Source organism: Biomphalaria glabrata, chromosome 1 (genome assembly GCF_947242115.1).
Source record: "Biomphalaria glabrata chromosome 1, xgBioGlab47.1, whole genome shotgun sequence".
NCBI lineage: Eukaryota > Metazoa > Mollusca > Gastropoda > Planorbidae > Biomphalaria > Biomphalaria glabrata.
Window position 1 is genome coordinate 29,165,628 of NC_074711.1, and position 19,576 is coordinate 29,185,203.

Sequence of the window (19,576 nt, forward strand, 5' to 3'; positions counted from 1 at the left end):
TCCGAAAGTGAGCCATCTAATTTTTAAAATTATATATGCAAGCAGATTTTAAAAAACAAGGTTACAAAAGACAGTTTGTGTGGAAACACAAACTCAAAATCGGCCCCCGAAGTAAAATGTTTTACATAATTCGGATAATCCTTCAGAGTTGAAGATAGTTTACTTCCTAGTCCAAACCTCCCGCAGGACGACGGGGGATGGGAGCAGGCAGGGTTTGAACCTTCGATCGTCGATAAATCCAAACGACAGTCCAGCGCGCAAACCGCACGACCAGTGGTCCACCCAGGTAGGCTTCAATATTTTCAGAAAGAAAATCCGAATGAAATTAAATCAAAGACAAATGAGAGATAAGAATGGAGAAAGAAGGTTAACAGATCTTGTGTAGTGCCCCAACCGTCCCGCAGATCAAAGGATACGTGAAAGTGAATGTAAAGTTAGATGTGAACCTGGCCTAACTAGTTTGTGGTCTATAGGGCAGATGATGTAAAGTTCATCTGTTTTTGTGGCCTACGGTTAACGAGGGTGTCATGTAGCCAGCACAACGACCAACCGCCTTTGCTTTTCCCCAACTAATGTCAGGTACCCATTAGAGCTGGGTAGACTCAGAAGTTGAAAATCCCAGTCTTCACCAGGATTCGAACCCGGGTCTAGATTAGGCTATAGATTTAGTTCTGGATCTTTATCTAGAGTCTATTTAGTCTAGACCTAGTCTACGGTGGCTGCATGGTCGCGCGGTTTGTGCGCTGGACTGTCGTTTGGATTTATCGATGGTCCCGGGTTCAAACCCTGCCCGCTCCCATCCCCCGTCGTCCTGCTGGATGTTTGGACTAGGAAGTAAACTATCTTCAACTGTGAAGGAACATCCGAAACATGTAAAACATTTTACAAACATTTTCTAGACCTAGTCTAGATTCTATATCGATATCTAGATAGATCTAAATCTTCAAGAGTCTAGATCCATATCTAAACTAGATCTATATCATATCTAGAACTAGTCAAGAAAACTAGATCTTGTCTAGATCTAGATTCTATATATATTCTATATTCTGGATCTAGTCTAGAGCTATGAAGTAAATGGAGCCTAGAACGATTGTGATCAGGGTTAGTGGGCCTACTAGTGGTTAATAGTGTATTAGCCTATTCTGTTCGCATGGGAAACCTGTTAAGTTATGCAGGCCCCCCCCCCCTTTTTTTTTTATTTCATACTACGTCTACTCCAATATATTAATCGAAATTGCTGGGAAGAAGTAGGTATCTTGGAGCAGTGGCGTCCTGGGGGGGGGGGCGAGGGTGCGGTCCGCACCGGTCTACACCATTTTGGGGGTGACAACCAAGTTGGAAAAATTATAACTTGGCAAAAGCAGACATATTGAAAAAGATAATAATGAAATCTCGAGATATATCTTGGAGCAGTAGCGTCACTAGGGGGTGGGGGTGTGAGAGGTGCGGTCCGCACCAATCGACACCATTTTGGGGGTGACAACCAAGTTGGTAAAAATATAACTTGGTAAAAGCGGAAAAATGGGAAAATATAATAATAAAATCTCTAGATATATGCCCAAATATGCCTTGACACATCTAGATGGTAGTTTAAGTGTAAATGATACAGCATAACGTTATACCATTTGAAGTATAACAAAAGAAACCTGTTCATGCGATGTTAAGTCTGTTTATAATTTTAATTAAGTATTATTGTAAAATGTGCAATAACAATTGAATAAATGTCATTAACATTGGGTTTTTTGTATTTAAGTAAAAATCAACAAAAGTAGGTAATCAGCTCACACTGAATCGGAAGGTTTCCATGCCGATCTTAGGTGATCACTTAACACTACTCTGCTTATTCCAGAAGAGTTAGAAGAGTGTAATCAAAGACGACGAGTTGCACTGTTTGCTTTTATGTGAAAAATATCGCCAAATCTCTTTAAACGATAAAAAAATTGGTTAATTTGATGGGGGCCGTCTCTGAGTTTGTGTGAAAACACAAACTCTCTTTGTAATATTTTTTTATCTACTTCCTTGTCAGCAAGTAGCGATGATGGTTACCCTTCAAAACAGTGAAGACAAAATAGTGTCTGCATTTTTTTTTATTTTGTCATTATTTTTCAATTATTTTACAGGAAACCCTTAAGATAATCTTAAAATATAAATAAGATAACATATTCTATTATTGGACAAGAACACCATGGTAACAGACAGAGTTGGCATTCACCTGAAGTAATTATAGAAAGATATTCTGAATTGCCTGGAACTGAAGAGCCGTCCTTTATACTGACTGAGCACTGGATTAAGGGCCTAGATCGACACCTGGAAGTGTGTCGTTGGTCTGTGACATGACTCATTGTGTATTGAAGGCATTTGTCACTATCTCTCTCTCTCTGTGCGTGCGTGTGTGTATGTGTGTCATTACTAATACTCTAATACTCACATGATGTTTCACTATTGGCCCTCGTTGAGCTGCGCCCCTTAAGTTTGATATATGAATATTATTTTGGAGTTTTAGGTACCTAAAAGTTACATGTAGAGATCCTAAGGAGTTCATATTGATTCGTGTGTTGATATTTCTAATACAGAAAAAAATATTTTAATTAGTTTGATTTGTTTGAGAACTGCTGATAGCAGACTGATAGAAATATTTTCAGTTATGAACTAAAGTTAACTAAACAAACCTAAAACAATGTTTAATTCTGAATCAGTACAATCTCAAGACTCAAGTGATCCTTTCTACATCTAAGCGATAAAGTTATTTAGCCTGTAGCCACACTTTTGAATTTTTGTGGCTATAGCATTAAGCTTATTCATGAATTCTAATTACGTGAGTCTAAAACAAGCTCACTAGCACATTTTATCAAATTGTTTTCATTTATCGCTTTCATCGGTTTAGAGTGCGGAAACATTTTGGAATTGGACATATTGAGCTCAGAAGTGCATTCATTCATTTTCTAACAAACATATTATGTTTATACTTATATACCTATTTTGAATATATTGTTTACAACCATATTATAATTTCCAATAAGCAGTACTTGCGTTAACCGTGCACAATGAAAGATACACTGCTTCCTCTTCGATGACGATGTAAAAAAAAACAACCTCTGAATTCCCGGTATTCTGTAGCCTCATAAATTATAATATTTATTAGTCTAAAGGTCGAGGGTCACTGACATTTTATATATCTGGAATAGGCTTGCTAATTAGTTCTCCCTCTCTCTCTCTCTCTCTCTCTCAGACATCCGATAGCTGTAGGTATGAATAGATACCAAAGTACCATGAAGAATTACTGGCCAATTTTATTTTCATTCAACGAACTCTGTTTCTCAGTAATCTGGGATATTCGCTTTGTTTTCCATTTATTTTTAACCCTTTGCAGTCTACGTTCTTACCTACGACATCAATGATACGAATAATGAATGAAAGAAAAATGAAATAAGCAATATCTATAATGCTGATGACGCATGAACACAACGCATTCTGTTCTGCGACAATTATTCCCTAGGAGATTCTATCTTTTTAACTAGATGTTTAGTCATTCAGTTTCAGTTGTAATATCTATGTTTCTATAGAACCAATCAGACAATGTGTCCATGGAGAGATTAGTTGGCATTTAAAGAATGCTGTAGGTCAAACGAAATGCTGTCTCTACAACTTGCTATGGTAGAAATGTCCTAGGTATCAAATACAAAGACCGAATCACGAACAAAGAGATTAGAGACAAGATTATGAAAGCGATCTGACTCCTCGATGACCTCAAAACTACTGTAAAGAAAACGCAAACTAAAACTCTATGGCCTATTTATAAGGTCTTCAGGGCTTGCAAAGACCTTCGTTCAGAGAACAGTACCAGGAAAAAGAAGAAGAGGCAGACAAAGAAAGCGATGGGAAGACAACATAAAAGAATGGACAGGTCTGCCAATGAAAGAGATTCTAAGGCAAAAGACAGAAAGGAATGGAGAAAGACGGTTGACAAATCGTGTGTGCTGCCCCAACAGTCGAACAAACATAGGTGAAGGGGAAAGTGATGGTAGGTCACGAATTGAGGATATCTGATGCTCTGTAAGTGTACCTGTCATCAGTAGAACTTACGGTGCACCTCGCTAGAGGCTCAGTGCTAGTCACTGTTCAGTTCACGCAGTGCAGTAGTTAAATTTAGTCTTAAACAATAATGAACTATAGTACATAAACGGGGGATACGGATCCAATGTTTTTTTTTAAATCGATAATCTTGTTAATGAAACTACATACATAGAACATAACTGTACTGCCCCCCCCCCCCTCACCCCAGCTTACTTTTTCAACGCTTAAGTATATACCAGCCCTTTTCCCGTCTTCGCCCACTCTGTTACATTGTAAAAGAAAAGCTCCTATTTCCACATCTGTTCAGTGTCCAGGCGTATATGGCATGCGGACGTGAGTACATATTTGATATGTGTCTGTAAACATACCCTGTGCACACCGGCTCGTAAAATAATCTCTCAGCAAACAAACACTCTGTCGGAGAGATATGTTCCGCTGACAGCCATGTGTACTATTATAGAGATTAAAATAATGATTAATAAAGTATAGATAATGTACTTTATGGAACTACGATGGTTTATAATTTAGAATCTGAAGCTTGTCAAACATAAGGCTAGAAAAAATAAACTTCTTTATTGATATGCTCGTCTCTATTTGAGACCATAGGGCAGATGATGTAAAGGTCATCTGTTTCTGTGACCTACGGTTAACGAGGGTGTCATGTGGCCAGCACAACGACCAACCGCCATTACTTTTTCCCAACTAAAGTCAGGTATCCATTAGAGCTGGGTGAACTCAGGGGGCGTCCAAAAGATCCCGAAATTAAAATCCCAGTCTTCCACCAGGATTTGAAGCCAAGCGCTTTACCGCTCACCAATGCGCCTCGATTTGAATTGCATAAGTGTTTAATATATAAATTGGTTTTAGACAGTGTTTAAAGTATAAAATATTAACGCTAAGAGTCTCTCAAATATTAAAAGAACCAAAAACTTCATAACATTTGTGTTATCTCCCCCCAATGTCAGATGAAATCATGGAATGTCTTGTTATCATATTCTCGAGAGCCTGACCCGTTGACAAGATGGTCTCTGCACTAACATGTTTCTACTATTTCATTAAATTTGACACGCTAGACCAGTGTTTCTAAAATTATATGGTATGACCCTAATGGCACCGCGCCCTTTGGAGCGCGACATACCTATGTTGGAGATCTTTTCTTCTCATATAATGCAGACGTTACTTCAAAAAAGAGTTTCTAGAAACGTTTTTGAATATTAACAACTATATTTAATTTTATGTTGTTAAATAATAATATTTGAGTTTTAGTCAAGTAGAGACGACAGTTTTACCAATGATTTAAAAATTTAATTACTTAATTGTAAAAGTATGATCTTTCATATATCTACTCTATTCGCGTTCAGCAGGTACTACCTCAAGTGGCTCTCTCATACTTCAACTGTGCGCTGTAAGGTGGACTAGTCATCATATATGGCCTGAACACTGACCAGTAGGTGTGTACCACCTGGCAACGAACTATTGGTCTACCGTCTTCACAGGCTGCCACGTGGCAGGTCAGTGTTGAGGCCTACAGTTGATGACGTCGTAGAAAATGTATGATCTTAAGAATGAATGAAAAGTTTTGTTCCAGAATTTCGTTGATTAATATTGAACAAACACAAACTTTTTTTAAAGGGAGAACACGTCGCTATCAAACGTTTGAGAAACACTGCACTCATTGACTTTAATGACATGCATTGGTCCAGATCATCGTACTCTCCATTAATAGTCTTTTTTTAAATGAAGAATTCAATTCAAACCATGTCAACTTGTTCTACTTTAATAAGGAAAAAAAAAAGTGTCAATCAATTGTATACAGTATGTACATTTAATTACAGTAGATGTAAATACCAATACACTGTGATAATTCAACCACACTGTGATAATACAGCCATACAAGGAAAATTCAACCTCACTGTGACACTTCAACCTCACTGTGACACTTCAACCTCACTGTGACACTTCAACCTCACTGTGACACTTCAACCTCACTGTGACACTTCAACCTCACTGTGACACTTCAACCTCACTGTGACACTTCAACCTCACTGTGACACTTCAACCTCACTGTGACACTTCAACCTCACTGTGACACTTCAACCTCACTGTGACACTTCAACCTCACTGTGACACTTCAACCTCACTGTGACACTTCAACCTCACTGTAACACTTCAACCTCACTGTGACACTTCAACCTCACTGTGACACTTCAACCTCACTGTGACACTTCAACCTCACTGTGACACTTCAACCTCACTGTGACACTTCAACCTCACTGTGACACTTCAACCTCACTGTGACACTTCAACCTCACTGTGACACTTCAACCTCACTGTGACACTTCAACCTCACTGTGACGATTCAAGCATACCAAGATGATTGAAACAGATTGAGAAAATTCAACTATTGCCTTGTGTTCATCTCTTTGTTCACTAGTTCTAACTGTCATGTTACGTGGAGCCACACCGAATCACAGCATTGAACCAACTGGACACACACGTTCACAAACACTAAAACCATCCTGACAAACTAGGGATATGCACAAGGCCATTGTCAAGATAGCCTCCCCCCCCCCCTTCCTCTCCACAAGAGAAGTCACCTCTTAGATTATGACCATTAGTAACGGTGAAGTTATTGTAACCCCACTTTCTCACTGTTCCAATGTTTCATGAGATAGTCCAATCCCGATAGTCTAAACTTCCAATCCCGATAGTCTAAACTTCCAATCCAGATAGTCTAAACTTCCAATCCCGATAGTCTAAACTTCCAATCCACATAGTCTAAACTTCCAATCCAGATAGTCTAAACTTCCAATCCAGATAGTCTAAACTTCCAATCCCGATAGTCTAAACTTCCAATCCCGATAGTCTAAACTTCCAATCCCGATAGTCTAAACTTCCAATCCCGATAGTCTAAACTTCCAATCCCGATAGTCTAAACTTCCAATCCAGATAGTCTAAACTTCCAATCCCGATAGTCTAAACTTCCAATCCAGATAGTCTAAACTTCCAATCCCGATAGTCTAAACTTCCAATCCAGATAGTCTAAACTTCCAATCCCGATAGTCTAAACTTCCAATCCCGATAGTCTAAACTTAAAATCCAGATAGTCTAAACTTCCAATCCCGATAGTCTAAACTTCCAATCCAGATAGTCTAAACTTCCAATCCCGATAGTCTAAACTTCCAATCCCGATAGTCTAAACTTAAAATCCAGATAGTCTAAACTTCCAATCCCGATAGTCTAAACTTCCAATCCCGATAGTCTATAAACTTCCAATCCCGATAGTCTAAACTTCCAATCCCGATAGTCTTAACTTCCAATCCCATATTGCAGTTATCGGACCAATGATGTTCGCCCGGTTAGAAAAACGATACCATTTAGTCATCACACATTAAACAATGAGAAAGCTTCCGCCTAAATCACTGCGCTCTGTAAGTAGTTCACCGCTTATCGGACGTCAAGTGGGTCTTTTCCATCAAGGACATTTTGGGAATCAAAATCCTTTCCACGATAATCGTCATCATTTTGACTCGTCTGCTTAAAATTTATCGCAATTGTTTTTAAATTGCAGTTTAAAGCATCTAAATCTGTGGCATTTCACGACTCAAGAAGCAATATCTTATCTTATATATTACAGACGTTACTTCAAAAAAAGAAGATAATTGCGTCCTACGCATTTCATGTGTCAATCTAGTAATGTTTAACTCAGCTAAGTCGTTGGTTTTCCTGGCTGATTCAGACAACCCAATCCATTCTCTAGTGACTTTAATACAAAAAAGTAAAAACTTTTGCAGCTTCTCATGTGACCAAAGAGGTCAATCCTAATTATTCATCTGCGGACACAGATTGGGATTTGTAAAAGCATTTAGCTAAATCATCACTATTAGCTCTGTTGTATCATGTTAACTATATCATCACTATTAGCTCTGTTGTATCATGTTTTTGATGAAACATGACTTTAGCCGAGCGTTTAGTTCTCTACAAAATTGCCTCGAGTCTTTATCTTTTATAAACAGAGCCTTTAATGGCGGTTGAAATACGCGACCACCCCCTTTCTTGTAGTGTCCTACACTGCTCATCCTCATTACTACTGTCACCACTTGGGGGTGAGTACTGCATGATGACGTATTGTAACATTCTCAATCAGCCTGCTCACAGTCTCCACTATAAAGTACTTGCACACCAAAAACATTAAGGATTGCATGAATATACGTGTGTACAATTTCAAGACTAATTATCAGCTACATTTTAGAAACTTGTGTCCAATAGTCGGCATGAATATTTGCCAATAACTTTCTATGTCTTGATGCTTAGAACCATGAGAAGCGTTCGGTGTGACCAAATAGGATTGACTTTATTGTTATGGTGAATCTCTAGTTTGTTTAGTTTATTTCAGACACAGGTAGCCACTGTTCCATTTAAATGGCTAGACTTGGACACTGCTATGTACTGCTTGGCCAGGTGGTTGCGGTTCGTGGTGGCTATACACTTTTTCGGACACAGGATCTCGTGAACCGAGTCTCTGAAATGTTTCCCCGTTGCATAGTAGATGAAGAAATAGCAAGCAGAATTGGAGAGTGTGATCTCCTGAACGATAACTCGTATGGTATTGTACACGAAGTGTCTCTGCCAGGTAGCGTCCCTTTGCACTTCTTGTGTAGTCAGGCTGAAATCCCCAATAGGGAACTCGTTGGAGAGGGAGTAAATGACTGTGTATGGAAGCCACGTGCAGATGAGGTAGAACGAGACGCAGAGGAGGGTTGCCGTGGAGGCCTGGCTGCTTCCTCCGCTGGAACCCGTGTGGGCAGGGCCGCCGGATGTTAAGATATGGATTTCCCGAATGACCAAAATGTTAAAAATAAGCGCGGCGAGCGGAGCCACTCCGAACAAGAGCAGCTCAGTAAGCCACGTCCACAGGAGGAGGAAATCTCCGTTCTGTATCTCTGGCCGGTGGTTGCAGATCTGGTGGACCTCGTCATACGTCCAGAAGTAGGCCTGCAGCGTGCTGATGAGCAGGCACGTCACCAAGAGGCACACCACCACCATCTCCGCTCGCTTGACGGTGCAGTAGCGCGCCTTCTTGAAAGGGTGGCAAACAGCAATGTAGCGCTCTACGGTGAACCCAAGAACCAGGAGCGGAGCCAGGTACTGGGGTATGCAGAACAGCATGTTGAATATCTCGCAGGAGATGTGCCCGTCGTACGTCTTGATGTCCCAGGCGTAGCGCAGCTCTTGCAAGATGTGAAACAGCAGAAATATCACGTGGGATATGGACAGGGCGCCGAGGTAAATGGCGGAGGAGTTATTGGCTCTAGTCTTTCTGTTCAGCCAGATGTATGCACTCAGTGGATTGGCTGGGAGGCCGATGACGTAGAAGATTGGGGTCACCACCTGGTCGATGATGACGGAGTGAGAGTGGTTGTTGTAGAAGGTAAAGACATTAGTACCTGGTTGGTCGTTGGTTGGGTCTGTCGAGTTGTTCATCTTCCTGAGGAATACAATTGTTAATATTTTTTAATATTAATATTCATATAAAATACGAATACATTCTAAAATAAATTTTAAAAGTCATACAAAAGTGACGATCATTAGTGGATTATTGTTTCAGAAGTCTAGTATTTGTATTCATATTAAAGTTTAAAGAGAAGTGTAGTTTAAGGACCTAATTCTGATTCTGTCTTCATACACAGTAGTTCCATACAACACAATGGCAAACCAGTAGATAAAAACAAATAAAATACAATACCCGTCAAACAAATTCAATAGATTAGATTCACACACACGACAACAATACATATATACATACACATATACGTACACAAACGAATACTTTGCGCATTGTTTACTTAGCACGCCAACAAAAATGATAAAACTGGTGTCAGAAGTTGAACATCGTTTTGCTTTTAAGTCTATCACTTTGATCTGATACTTAAGTAGCTGTAGTTCATTGTGTATTAAAGCTTTCGTCCAAAATGTTTAGCTTATTCAAACTGTTTAAATGGCTTTGATTAATATTATTTTCCTTAATTAACTTTTATTGTTATTCGTTGCCTGATTCAGACATAGGCACGACATCGTTCTCTGGCTTTGTAGATACTCAGTCAATCCGCCGCTCAATGTTTTTATTATGTTGTACCATTTGTTTTGTTCTGTCCTGTTATTCCCAGTAAGGGAAAACTCTCCACGCTCTGATTCACGCATGTTTCTTTAGTTCTGGTGATCGTTTGCCTTGGTATGATCTACAGACTGAATACTCAGCTCTTGATTAAAGCATTCAGGATATTACAAGATAATTTGACTAATTAATACAGACATATTGAGTCTCGAGTATAGACTGTATGTGTATCAGTATCTATATTAGGGAAGTCCTTTTCCAGACCATTGCACAAAAGATTAGAACACTGGCGTGAAGTCTGTTCATTTAAGGGTGTGCAAAATGTATATGAAATTTACTAAAAGTGGCCAACTGTTCCACTGGGGATGACGCGAAGATTTACACAGTGTTTCTTTCGTCCCTTGTCTTCATTCTGTTTAGTCAGTTTAGGTATAGCAATGGCCGGATTGACAGATTTAAAGTAATTTCTGTCCTAATATGAAAGTATATCATTCTTCACATACAGTTTTACTCCATCTGTTTTCATACGAAATGCAGTCAGCAACAATAGTAAATCAGACGGGCTCAAGAAAAACTGGTTGTGCCCACCTTCGTTATGTGGATGTAATCCAACGGGACAGTGGATATCAATGTGAACTACATAGCCTTAGACCTCATTAGCTGGAGCCATACGGTCATCTAGATGAATATGGCGGCAAAATAGCATTCGCCTCAGCTCTGGAAGAAAAGAGTGCTAAACAAAGAGTGCTAAACAAAGAGTGCTAAACAAAGAGTGCTAAACAAAGAGTGCTAAACAAAGAGTGCTAAACAAAGAGTGCTAAACAAAGAGTGCTAAACAAAGAGTGCTAAACAAAGAGTGCTAAACAAAGAGTGCTAAACAAAGTTCCTCTACGTTTTATATATGAGGAAGAGATTGTGTCTCCATAGAGGGCTCTACAGTCAGGACCAGCCTTAGGCTATTACAGGCTCTCAGCGAAGTGTGGCCCCAAATGTACGCTAATAGAAAAATGAAAAAATAAGACCGAAAAATAAGCAATGAATTAAAAACATTCCTGTATCTATATCTAATTGAACAAACACGTTACATTCCTGTATCTATATCTAATTGAACAAATACGTTACATTCCTGTATCTATATCTAATTGAACAAATACGTTACATTCCTGTATCTATATCTAATTGAACAAATACGTTACATTCCTGTATCTATATCTAATTGAACAAACACGTTACATTCCTGTATCTATATCTAACTGAACAAATACGTTACATTCCTGTATCTATATCTAATTGAACAAACACGTTACATTCCTGTATCTATATCTAATTGAACAAATACGTTACATTCCTGTATCTATATCTAATTGAACAAACACGTTACATTCCTGTATCTATATCTAATTGAACAAACACGTTACATTCCTGTATCTATATCTAATTGAACTAATACGTTACATTCCTAGAGCGCAATTTCCGTAGCGTTCCGTAAGCTTCTTAAACATATATTCGTACAGATGTCATAATCTGAGTTTTTCAGCTCACTCCGAGCGCCGATAGCATACATCTGCTTCATGGATGATTCATGATCACTAGAAACAACGTTTCGACATTTCACCAAAAGGAAGACACAACTGTCTCTAGCATACGTAGTCTAACAAGTAGATCGAAACATTTGTGGTTACATCTTGAATCAGAGCTAGGCTAGTAAACATAGAGCCATAGAGTTCTGCTATGTTTGAAATTGTATCCATGAATCGCAAGTTTTTTCTCCAATTAAATATCTTAAGAGTCGAAGACCCCAGGCGGCTGCCTAGTTTGCCTATGCCTAAGGCCGGCCTTGCTACAGCAGTCAAATGGAAAAGGTCTGTACGAGATGTACCATAGTGGTCCTATCACTGAAAGGAGGCCATCATCACTAGTCACAAGCTTAACTTCTCCAACACATTGGGTAACTGAGTATTCTTGTTTTGATTTCATTCTGTCCCCAGTGACTAACGTAAACACTGTCCGTTTCGTTTTACGTTGTTTTGTCTTCTTCATCCAACGACCTCAAACGTCGAATATCCAATCATGTCTTTTCATAAGCTGACAAAGTCGAATTCATACGCCTTTTCAACACAGCACAATTGAAAGCACAGAGCCCTGAATGTCATCTCTTGTGATTTCTTATGAATAGAGACGTTTTTTTTTCTTCTTTTTATTTTGGCAACATTGACATTTGACATTCAACTGTTTGGGCATTCGAACACAAAGAAGTGTATAATGTTAACAAGTTTTTCTTGTCAAAACATTTTCTTCTGGAACAACTGGATTTAGAGTTTTCAAATTTCGTTGAACTGATTTAGATCCAAAACCAACATCAACTCTACCTTTAGTCTGACTTCCACGTTTCACCTCTGACATGACCTTCAACTTTCAACTGAACCCTTTGAACTCTTCATTTTCACTGCTGTTGGCTAGTTCATCTTTAGGTAGGCAAGTTCTTAAAAAAATTAAAGATATATCAAAACTTCTCTGGCATGAAAGTAGGCCTACTAACTGGTCAAGTTTATCAAACGCCTCTTTCATTCGTTTGTCATGAATCTTGTTCCAAAAGAGTAGCACTTTCTTTAGAAAAAGATTTATTTATCATAATAATCATTAACTTGAATAGCTTAAAATGTTATCCGAGCTTGAATACTTATTACTACAAACTTTCACATTCACCGTTTCCGTGTGGAACTTACATTTTCATTTCAAATATAAAATAATTTTACAATAACAAAATGTGGATTCATTACAAAACTTCAATAACAAAATGTGGATTCAATAGAAAACTTTAATAACAAAATGGTTTGTAACGCTTTACAACATAGGACCAATGTATTGAGCAAGGCAGAGTACTACGATTTGCTGAGCTACATACAACTACTGTATTCAGTAGAATAGTAAACACTGCTCGCACTAGACCATATAACTATCAGATACAGTAGTCTCTCAGTTAATCTGAAGATAAAAGTCTTTCTTGAAACCTACTAGTGAAGGATTTATTAAAGATAGTACTCAATTTGTGTTATTCAGCATTTAAATGGAATAAAGTTACATTGCTCTACATAATGCAGGAGTCAACAAGAAAATAATGTTCTTAAGACTTCACTGGAGACAAAACAATGTTCTAATGCAGTGTTTCACAAACGTTTTCCATAATGGAACACTTCGCACATTCTGAGTATCTAGCGGAACACTTTGCTTATTTTTTTTAAATGAAGATTAATAAACGTGGTGGCCTACTAGTCAATGTTTCCAGTATTCGTGGAACGTGTATTCAGGCCTCGCGGAATACTAGAGGTTCCGCAGAACACAAATATGGAAACATTGTTCTAATCTAAAGACTTCACTGAAGACAACATAAAATGTTCCTAAGACTTCACTGAAGACAACATAAAATGTTCCTAAGACTTCACTGAAGACAACATAAAATGTTCCTAAGACTTCACTGGAGGCAACATAAAATGTTCCTAAGACTTCACTGGAGCCAAATGTTTGATCCCATTTCTAGGCAGTTCGTTGTTTCCTCTACCTAGTGAAATCTGTATTTCTCAAGGACGTACCAGTGCCAGTAACCTTGGAAATGACATTGACTTTGAATTAGCCACGATTTCACCAGACGTAAACACAGTCACACCCATTACTGACAAATGGACAGAAAGTCCTAAAAGTTCGAAGCAGCAAATTTTAACTCGAATCGAATTTTCCCCCTGCCGGAACCGCATTTGCATATTTCTAAGCCAATCATGGAACTATACTAATGGAACACCAGCTTCGAGATTTTATGATCAGAGTGCCGTCGCGCATCTTTTTTCTCGCACCATACCAATTTGAAAAATCGATGAGGATGCCAAAGAAGAAATTTACTCCGAGAGCCACTTGGATTGACCTTCATTGAGAGTAAAACTTCCCCACACTATATTTTATTAGATCTGTAAAAACTTTATCCATTTTCTGACTATCTGATAAAATAGATACAATTTCCCTGAATAATGGATCGTCACAAAAGATTTTTTTTTAAGGCCACTTCATTAAAATAGGTGTTTCCAGTACTTCCTCATTTGGGTATTTTACACAAAATCTGGATTTTTTTTTATGTACATATGTCATTTTTATCATCTGTCCCGCGCAACCAAACCATCCACTTTTCCCGGTCACCAATGTTCTTAACAAGATATCAAGAGAGAGAGGCTGGTTCATTATTTGCGTAGTCCAGCCAGCTTTTTTTTTTGACAACCTTTTTTCGTTCTCTCTCATGAAGGATTTGTTTTGAAAATTAGTCTTACAAAATACAATTCCAAACCAACTCATGCAGTTATCGTCTTTTCACAGTATTGAGGAGTCATCCTTTTTGCTAGCCAGAGTGTTAATTGGCAAAAGTGAAAAATTCATTTTCTTTAATTTTTTAAAGTAAATATTCATAACTATATCTTTTATATAATAATATATTTTTAAAATAATAATCTTTTATATAGACATGCTTTAATAGATCTAATAAATGATTAACTCGGACCTACCAATATGGGTATATAAATACTTAAATCTGGGTATTTAAAATTTCGAATGCGAATTTTTAAAAAACCGGACTTATATTGATCTAGATCTCTTGTATAATATCTAGAATAATATAGATCTACAACACCTAGGCCTAGACTAAAGTTAAAGACTAAGGTCTAGATTTATTTAACGTTTTAAAAAAAAATCAATAGATCTAATATAGACAGTCATGAGATCCACTCTATTTTATCTAGATCTAGACCATACATGAGATCAATAATTGTCAATATGAATATTTATAGATCTAGTCAAATCTAGTGACTCTAGTCCAGAGTCTAGAATAGAATCTAGATTGAAGATTCTAGATCTATCGATCATCTATGATCTAGTCTGTCTATAGCTATACTTACTATTATAGTTAATAATTATAGGCCTACACTTTTACAGTATATGAGTATGAGTATACTCATACGAGTCATACTGGCTATACTATAGTATAGACACTATAGCTAGTATAGTTAATACTTTTTAATAGTAGATCTATAATCTATCAATTCTATCTAAATTATTCTAAATCTAGACTTTACTTTCACATCACATTCAGTCATTCACACGATTATTGATACAGACAGTGAATGAAACGAATGCAGTGGTTATACTGATTATACTTAAAGTGACGATACTACTTATAGTAATAACTTATAGATCTACCAGTTGATAAACATCATCATCATAGATAATAATCTACATCTATAATCTTAGTGCCCTTTATTTAGTCAATATAGTCAAGTCAAGGTAGTGGAACGTAAACTCGAAGGTTTAATACAATATGGTATGAGTCTATGAGTTAGTATAAGATCTAATTATTTTGTTACTTTGTTACGTGTGACAGTATGTCAATGTCTCAATTAAAATAATTAATATCACCAGCCATATTTCTTCTTCTTCTTCATCGTTCTCATTGTTATGTTGGAGTGTTCATATGACTAGACCAATACATGAGATGAACTGCGCAGTGGTTTCCAAATCAGGGAGCTCTCCATATAGTTTTCTTTCTATTGGGGTGATTTGGGGCCAATGTCTTATACGGGCCTCTTGGTAGAGAGAGCAGTTTTGGAGGACGTGGTCGGCATTTTCTGGTGATACTCCACATGGGCAGATTTCACTGGTTCCAATTTTGAGCTTCCGGAACATGTGTTGTCGCATTCTGTTGTGTCCGGTCCTGAGTCGAAAGATTAGACGTTGGTCTTGTCGGGATAGCTTATAGTAAGCATCATCTTTCTTGTGATTTGGATGGGAGCTCGTCCATTTCTCATTTATTTTATCTACAATTAATTTCTTCATTTCTTCTGGATAGAGTGCAGAGTTTACTTGTGAGTTTGTTCTCCCACTCTTGGCGAGTGTGTCAGCCTTCTCATTTCCTGCTAGTTGTATGTGAGCTGGTATCCATTGAATAACAGTTTTTTTTCTGTTGTGGTTGAGCTTTGTGAGTGCTGTTCTGAGGTTTTTAATATAAGGGGAATCAGAGTTTTGCAGGCTTTGGAGGGTTGTTTTTGCGTCTGTTAGAAAGACAATCTGACTGTGAGGGGAACTTGGATGATTTGCTAGCATGGTAGCAGCTAGTGCTAGTGCTTCCCTTTCTGCTCTGTGACTGTCAGAGAGCTCTCCAGTTGCAAAGGATTTTTCTAGTTTTCCTCCATCTGGCCATTCGATAAGTATTCCAGCTCCTCCATTTGTGGTGGCTTTATGGGATGAGCCATCCGTGTAAACTCTGATCCACTGATTGCTAGGGTAATTGGTATGTAGAAAATAGTTCACTATTTCCTTGAGCTCTGTTGGTCTGTAATCAGATTTTCTTTTTATGTTTTCAATATGGTCCCTTATAGTAGGAAGAGGGCTTTCGTCCCAGGGTGGAGATTCATTATAGTGTATCGAGGATTCCAGAGTAATTTTTTCAAGTTGGTGTTTCTTTTTTAGGTTTAGAGATTCCTGTATGAAATTGGTCCTTTTGAGACGGTTTTTTGTGCCAGTTTTGTGGATTTTTGTTCTGAGTGGGTGCCTCTCCAAGGTTTCCAATTTAGTGAATTGGGAAAGGATTTTTATTTCTCTTCTTTCATCCAGAGAGATCAGGGCAGCGGTTTCCTCCATAGCTCTTATGGGTGTTGTTTTGATTGCTCCTGTCATTATCCTTAGACCAATATTTTGAACCTTGTCTATTTTTCTTAGGTTGGTTTGGGCTGCTGAGCCCCATGCTGTGGCACCATATTCTAGTACAGGTCTTACATAACTGGTATAGGTCTTTTTCAGGATGTTGTGATTAGCTCCCCAATCTGTGCCAGCTAATTTTTTCAAGAGGGATAGTCTCTGGATGCCTTTACTCTGTGTTTTATCTATTTGGTTTTTCCAGGTTAGTCTCGGGTCATAGGTGACTCCAAGATAAGTAGGGCTGTCATTTTTTTCTAAAGCTTCCTTATCTAATGTTAATTTTATTGTTTGTTGTTTTGTTGACAGTGAGAATATGGTATATGTTGTCTTTTTTGTGTTAATGGACATGCCCCAGTCTTTGGACCAATTATTGAGTTTATCAAGAGCATCTTGTAATCGAAATTTCGATGTTCCTACATATTCTTCTGTGCTAATTAAGGCAAGGTCATCTGCATACATGCTGCTCTTAACTTTTTTGGGTAGGTTTTGATTTAGATCGTTTATGAATATTAGGAAAAGTGTTGGGGATAGGACTCCTCCAGCCATATCATTTTAAATATTTAAAAAGTAGACAGATTTTTATTATATTATAAATAGATAGATAAGATCTACATATAATTTTACAAACTTTAGAAATGATTGATTTTATTTTTTATTGATAAGCCTTCTAGACTAGATCTAGCATCTCTAGCTAGACTCTAACATGTAGATTGTAGATCTTTGAATTGGATCGATATTCACCTTCCTAAATTGTCTCTAAAGTCTATAGCTGATTTGAGAGGCCCAACGAGGCAAGACGAGTCTATTAGTACTCTGTCTCTTGATCTATGTAGTAGGCCTACTAAGCTAGTGCATTAGCCATAGTGTAGTCAAATCTTGACAACTAGTCTTCTAGATCTGAGCTTCTAGAATAATTAGATCTAGATCCAGTTTAGATTTAGAGTATAAAAGTTTTTACTACCTAAAATACTAAATCTACTGATCTAAATTCTAGATATATAGATCCAGTTCAGATTAGGATATAAAAATATTCCACTAGCTAAAATTCTAAATCTACTGATCTATACTTAATATGTTAGATATTATATGACATCTATCTACAAAAATTATTATTAAGATATAAATATAGATTCTAGACTAGTTATATATGTACATAAAATATATAAATAAAAGATAAAATTTATGCAGGCCTAGGTCCCATAAATTTATAATTGATCCAGATCTATCAGTAAAAGTTACCTTCGATTGGCAGTTTTACCCAATCTAATCTATACAAGACAATTTATAATTCATGCCTTGCCTACACCCCATATATATTAGTTTCCATTCCATGCCATACCCAGACCCATGAGTTCATGAAATAATAAATGATGTGGTGTCAAGTTGGATCTATCCCCTGAAATTCAGTACTTTAATATAAAACTCACATATCTAGTTAATTATTTGCTGACACTCTGATAAACTTGGACTTGTGTGATACATATAATATATGTTTCTTATCAGATTTAATTAATGAAGTTTTGGTGCATTTTAACCAGTAATAAGGCTACAAAAGTAGCATCAGGTGTATTCTAACCATTGGTATTTTTCCTGGCAACATTTCTATTCTAGTCTGTGATAAATTATAAAAAAAAAATGTTTGTAATGTTTCAGTTATTAACAAGTAGAACCATGGCAACCAGTTCTGATGATGTACCAGAATGGCTCAAGGATCATACTTATACTATTTCTACTCTCAATATTTAATGTAAGTACTACTATACAATTTTTATTTTAGTTATCTAATAGATGTTTTATGAATTGTGTGATTTTCATGGTCAAGCAACATCCAAATATCTGGGATGGAATTTAACATTTTTCTCTAAGTTTTTTTATTTTTTATTTATAACACTCTTAAGCACATTCATCTTTCATGAATGCCTAATATACCTTGGCTGTTGTGCAGGCCATTCCTTTACAATAAACTGTTAGATGAAATTAGGCAAAATTGTCTGATAATTTGTATGTTTGATACAACGTTTTCAATTTAATAATATTATTTTTTTATTGTAATGTTTTCAAAAGAAATTAACCAATATGCCTAATTGTATAATTACAGTTATGTTTGGAAATGCAAGAAAAAGGCATGCATTCCTGAAAAGTCAATGATTGGTTGCACCTCTTAAAGGTAAGGTACTGCAATTTTTCCCATGTACTTTTCTCATAAGCTGAAGTACTTGTATTTTTGAAAAACTAGTTTTCCATGAAAATGTAAATCATAATATATGTTATAGTTGCTTTTAGATTAGTTCAATGTGCATCAAATTAACTGAACATCTGCCTTCACCTATAGTAATAATTCATAACTATTAAGGTCAGGGCCATGTCTACACATTAACGCAGTAGCTCCTTTTAGGTACAGACTATTTTTAGAATGGCAAAATTATATAACTATAATTAATAACATATATACTTTTAGCATGGTCAACACATATGTCACACATATTTTTTAATTTTTTAAAAAATCCTTTTATTTATTTTTATAACTAGATAACTTTCTGTTATGAGAAAAGATGAGATTCTTGGACTCCTGCATAGCACCACCAGAAAGGAAAATCCCATCATGTTGCAAAATAAAAGTCTTGGACCAATTTTAATTTAAGATATATATATTATACT

General features: G+C 37.0%; 1 protein-coding gene and 1 long non-coding RNA gene across 6 annotated transcripts in view; one reads left to right on the top strand and one right to left on the bottom strand.

Annotated features, from left to right (window-relative positions):
• Positions 1-6,236: 6,236 nt before the first annotated feature.
• Positions 6,237-19,576, bottom strand: part of LOC106069242 (probable G-protein coupled receptor 139) — a 110,097-nt gene continuing 96,757 nt past the window's right edge. For all 5 annotated transcript variants that reach the window (XM_056031399.1, XM_056031404.1, XM_056031377.1 and 2 more), the window contains one exon: positions 6,237-9,562. In XM_056031399.1, coding sequence (XP_055887374.1) covers positions 8,467-9,558 — 1,092 coding nt within the window. In that variant the 5' untranslated portion in view covers positions 9,559-9,562 and the 3' untranslated portion in view covers positions 6,237-8,466. The remainder of the gene's footprint in view (positions 9,563-19,576) is intronic.
• LOC129926571 (uncharacterized) lies at positions 14,811-18,676 on the top strand. Its single transcript, XR_008778266.1, has 3 exons — positions 14,811-14,887; positions 15,490-15,545; positions 18,572-18,676. It is a non-coding gene; the product is annotated as an uncharacterized LOC129926571 (long non-coding RNA).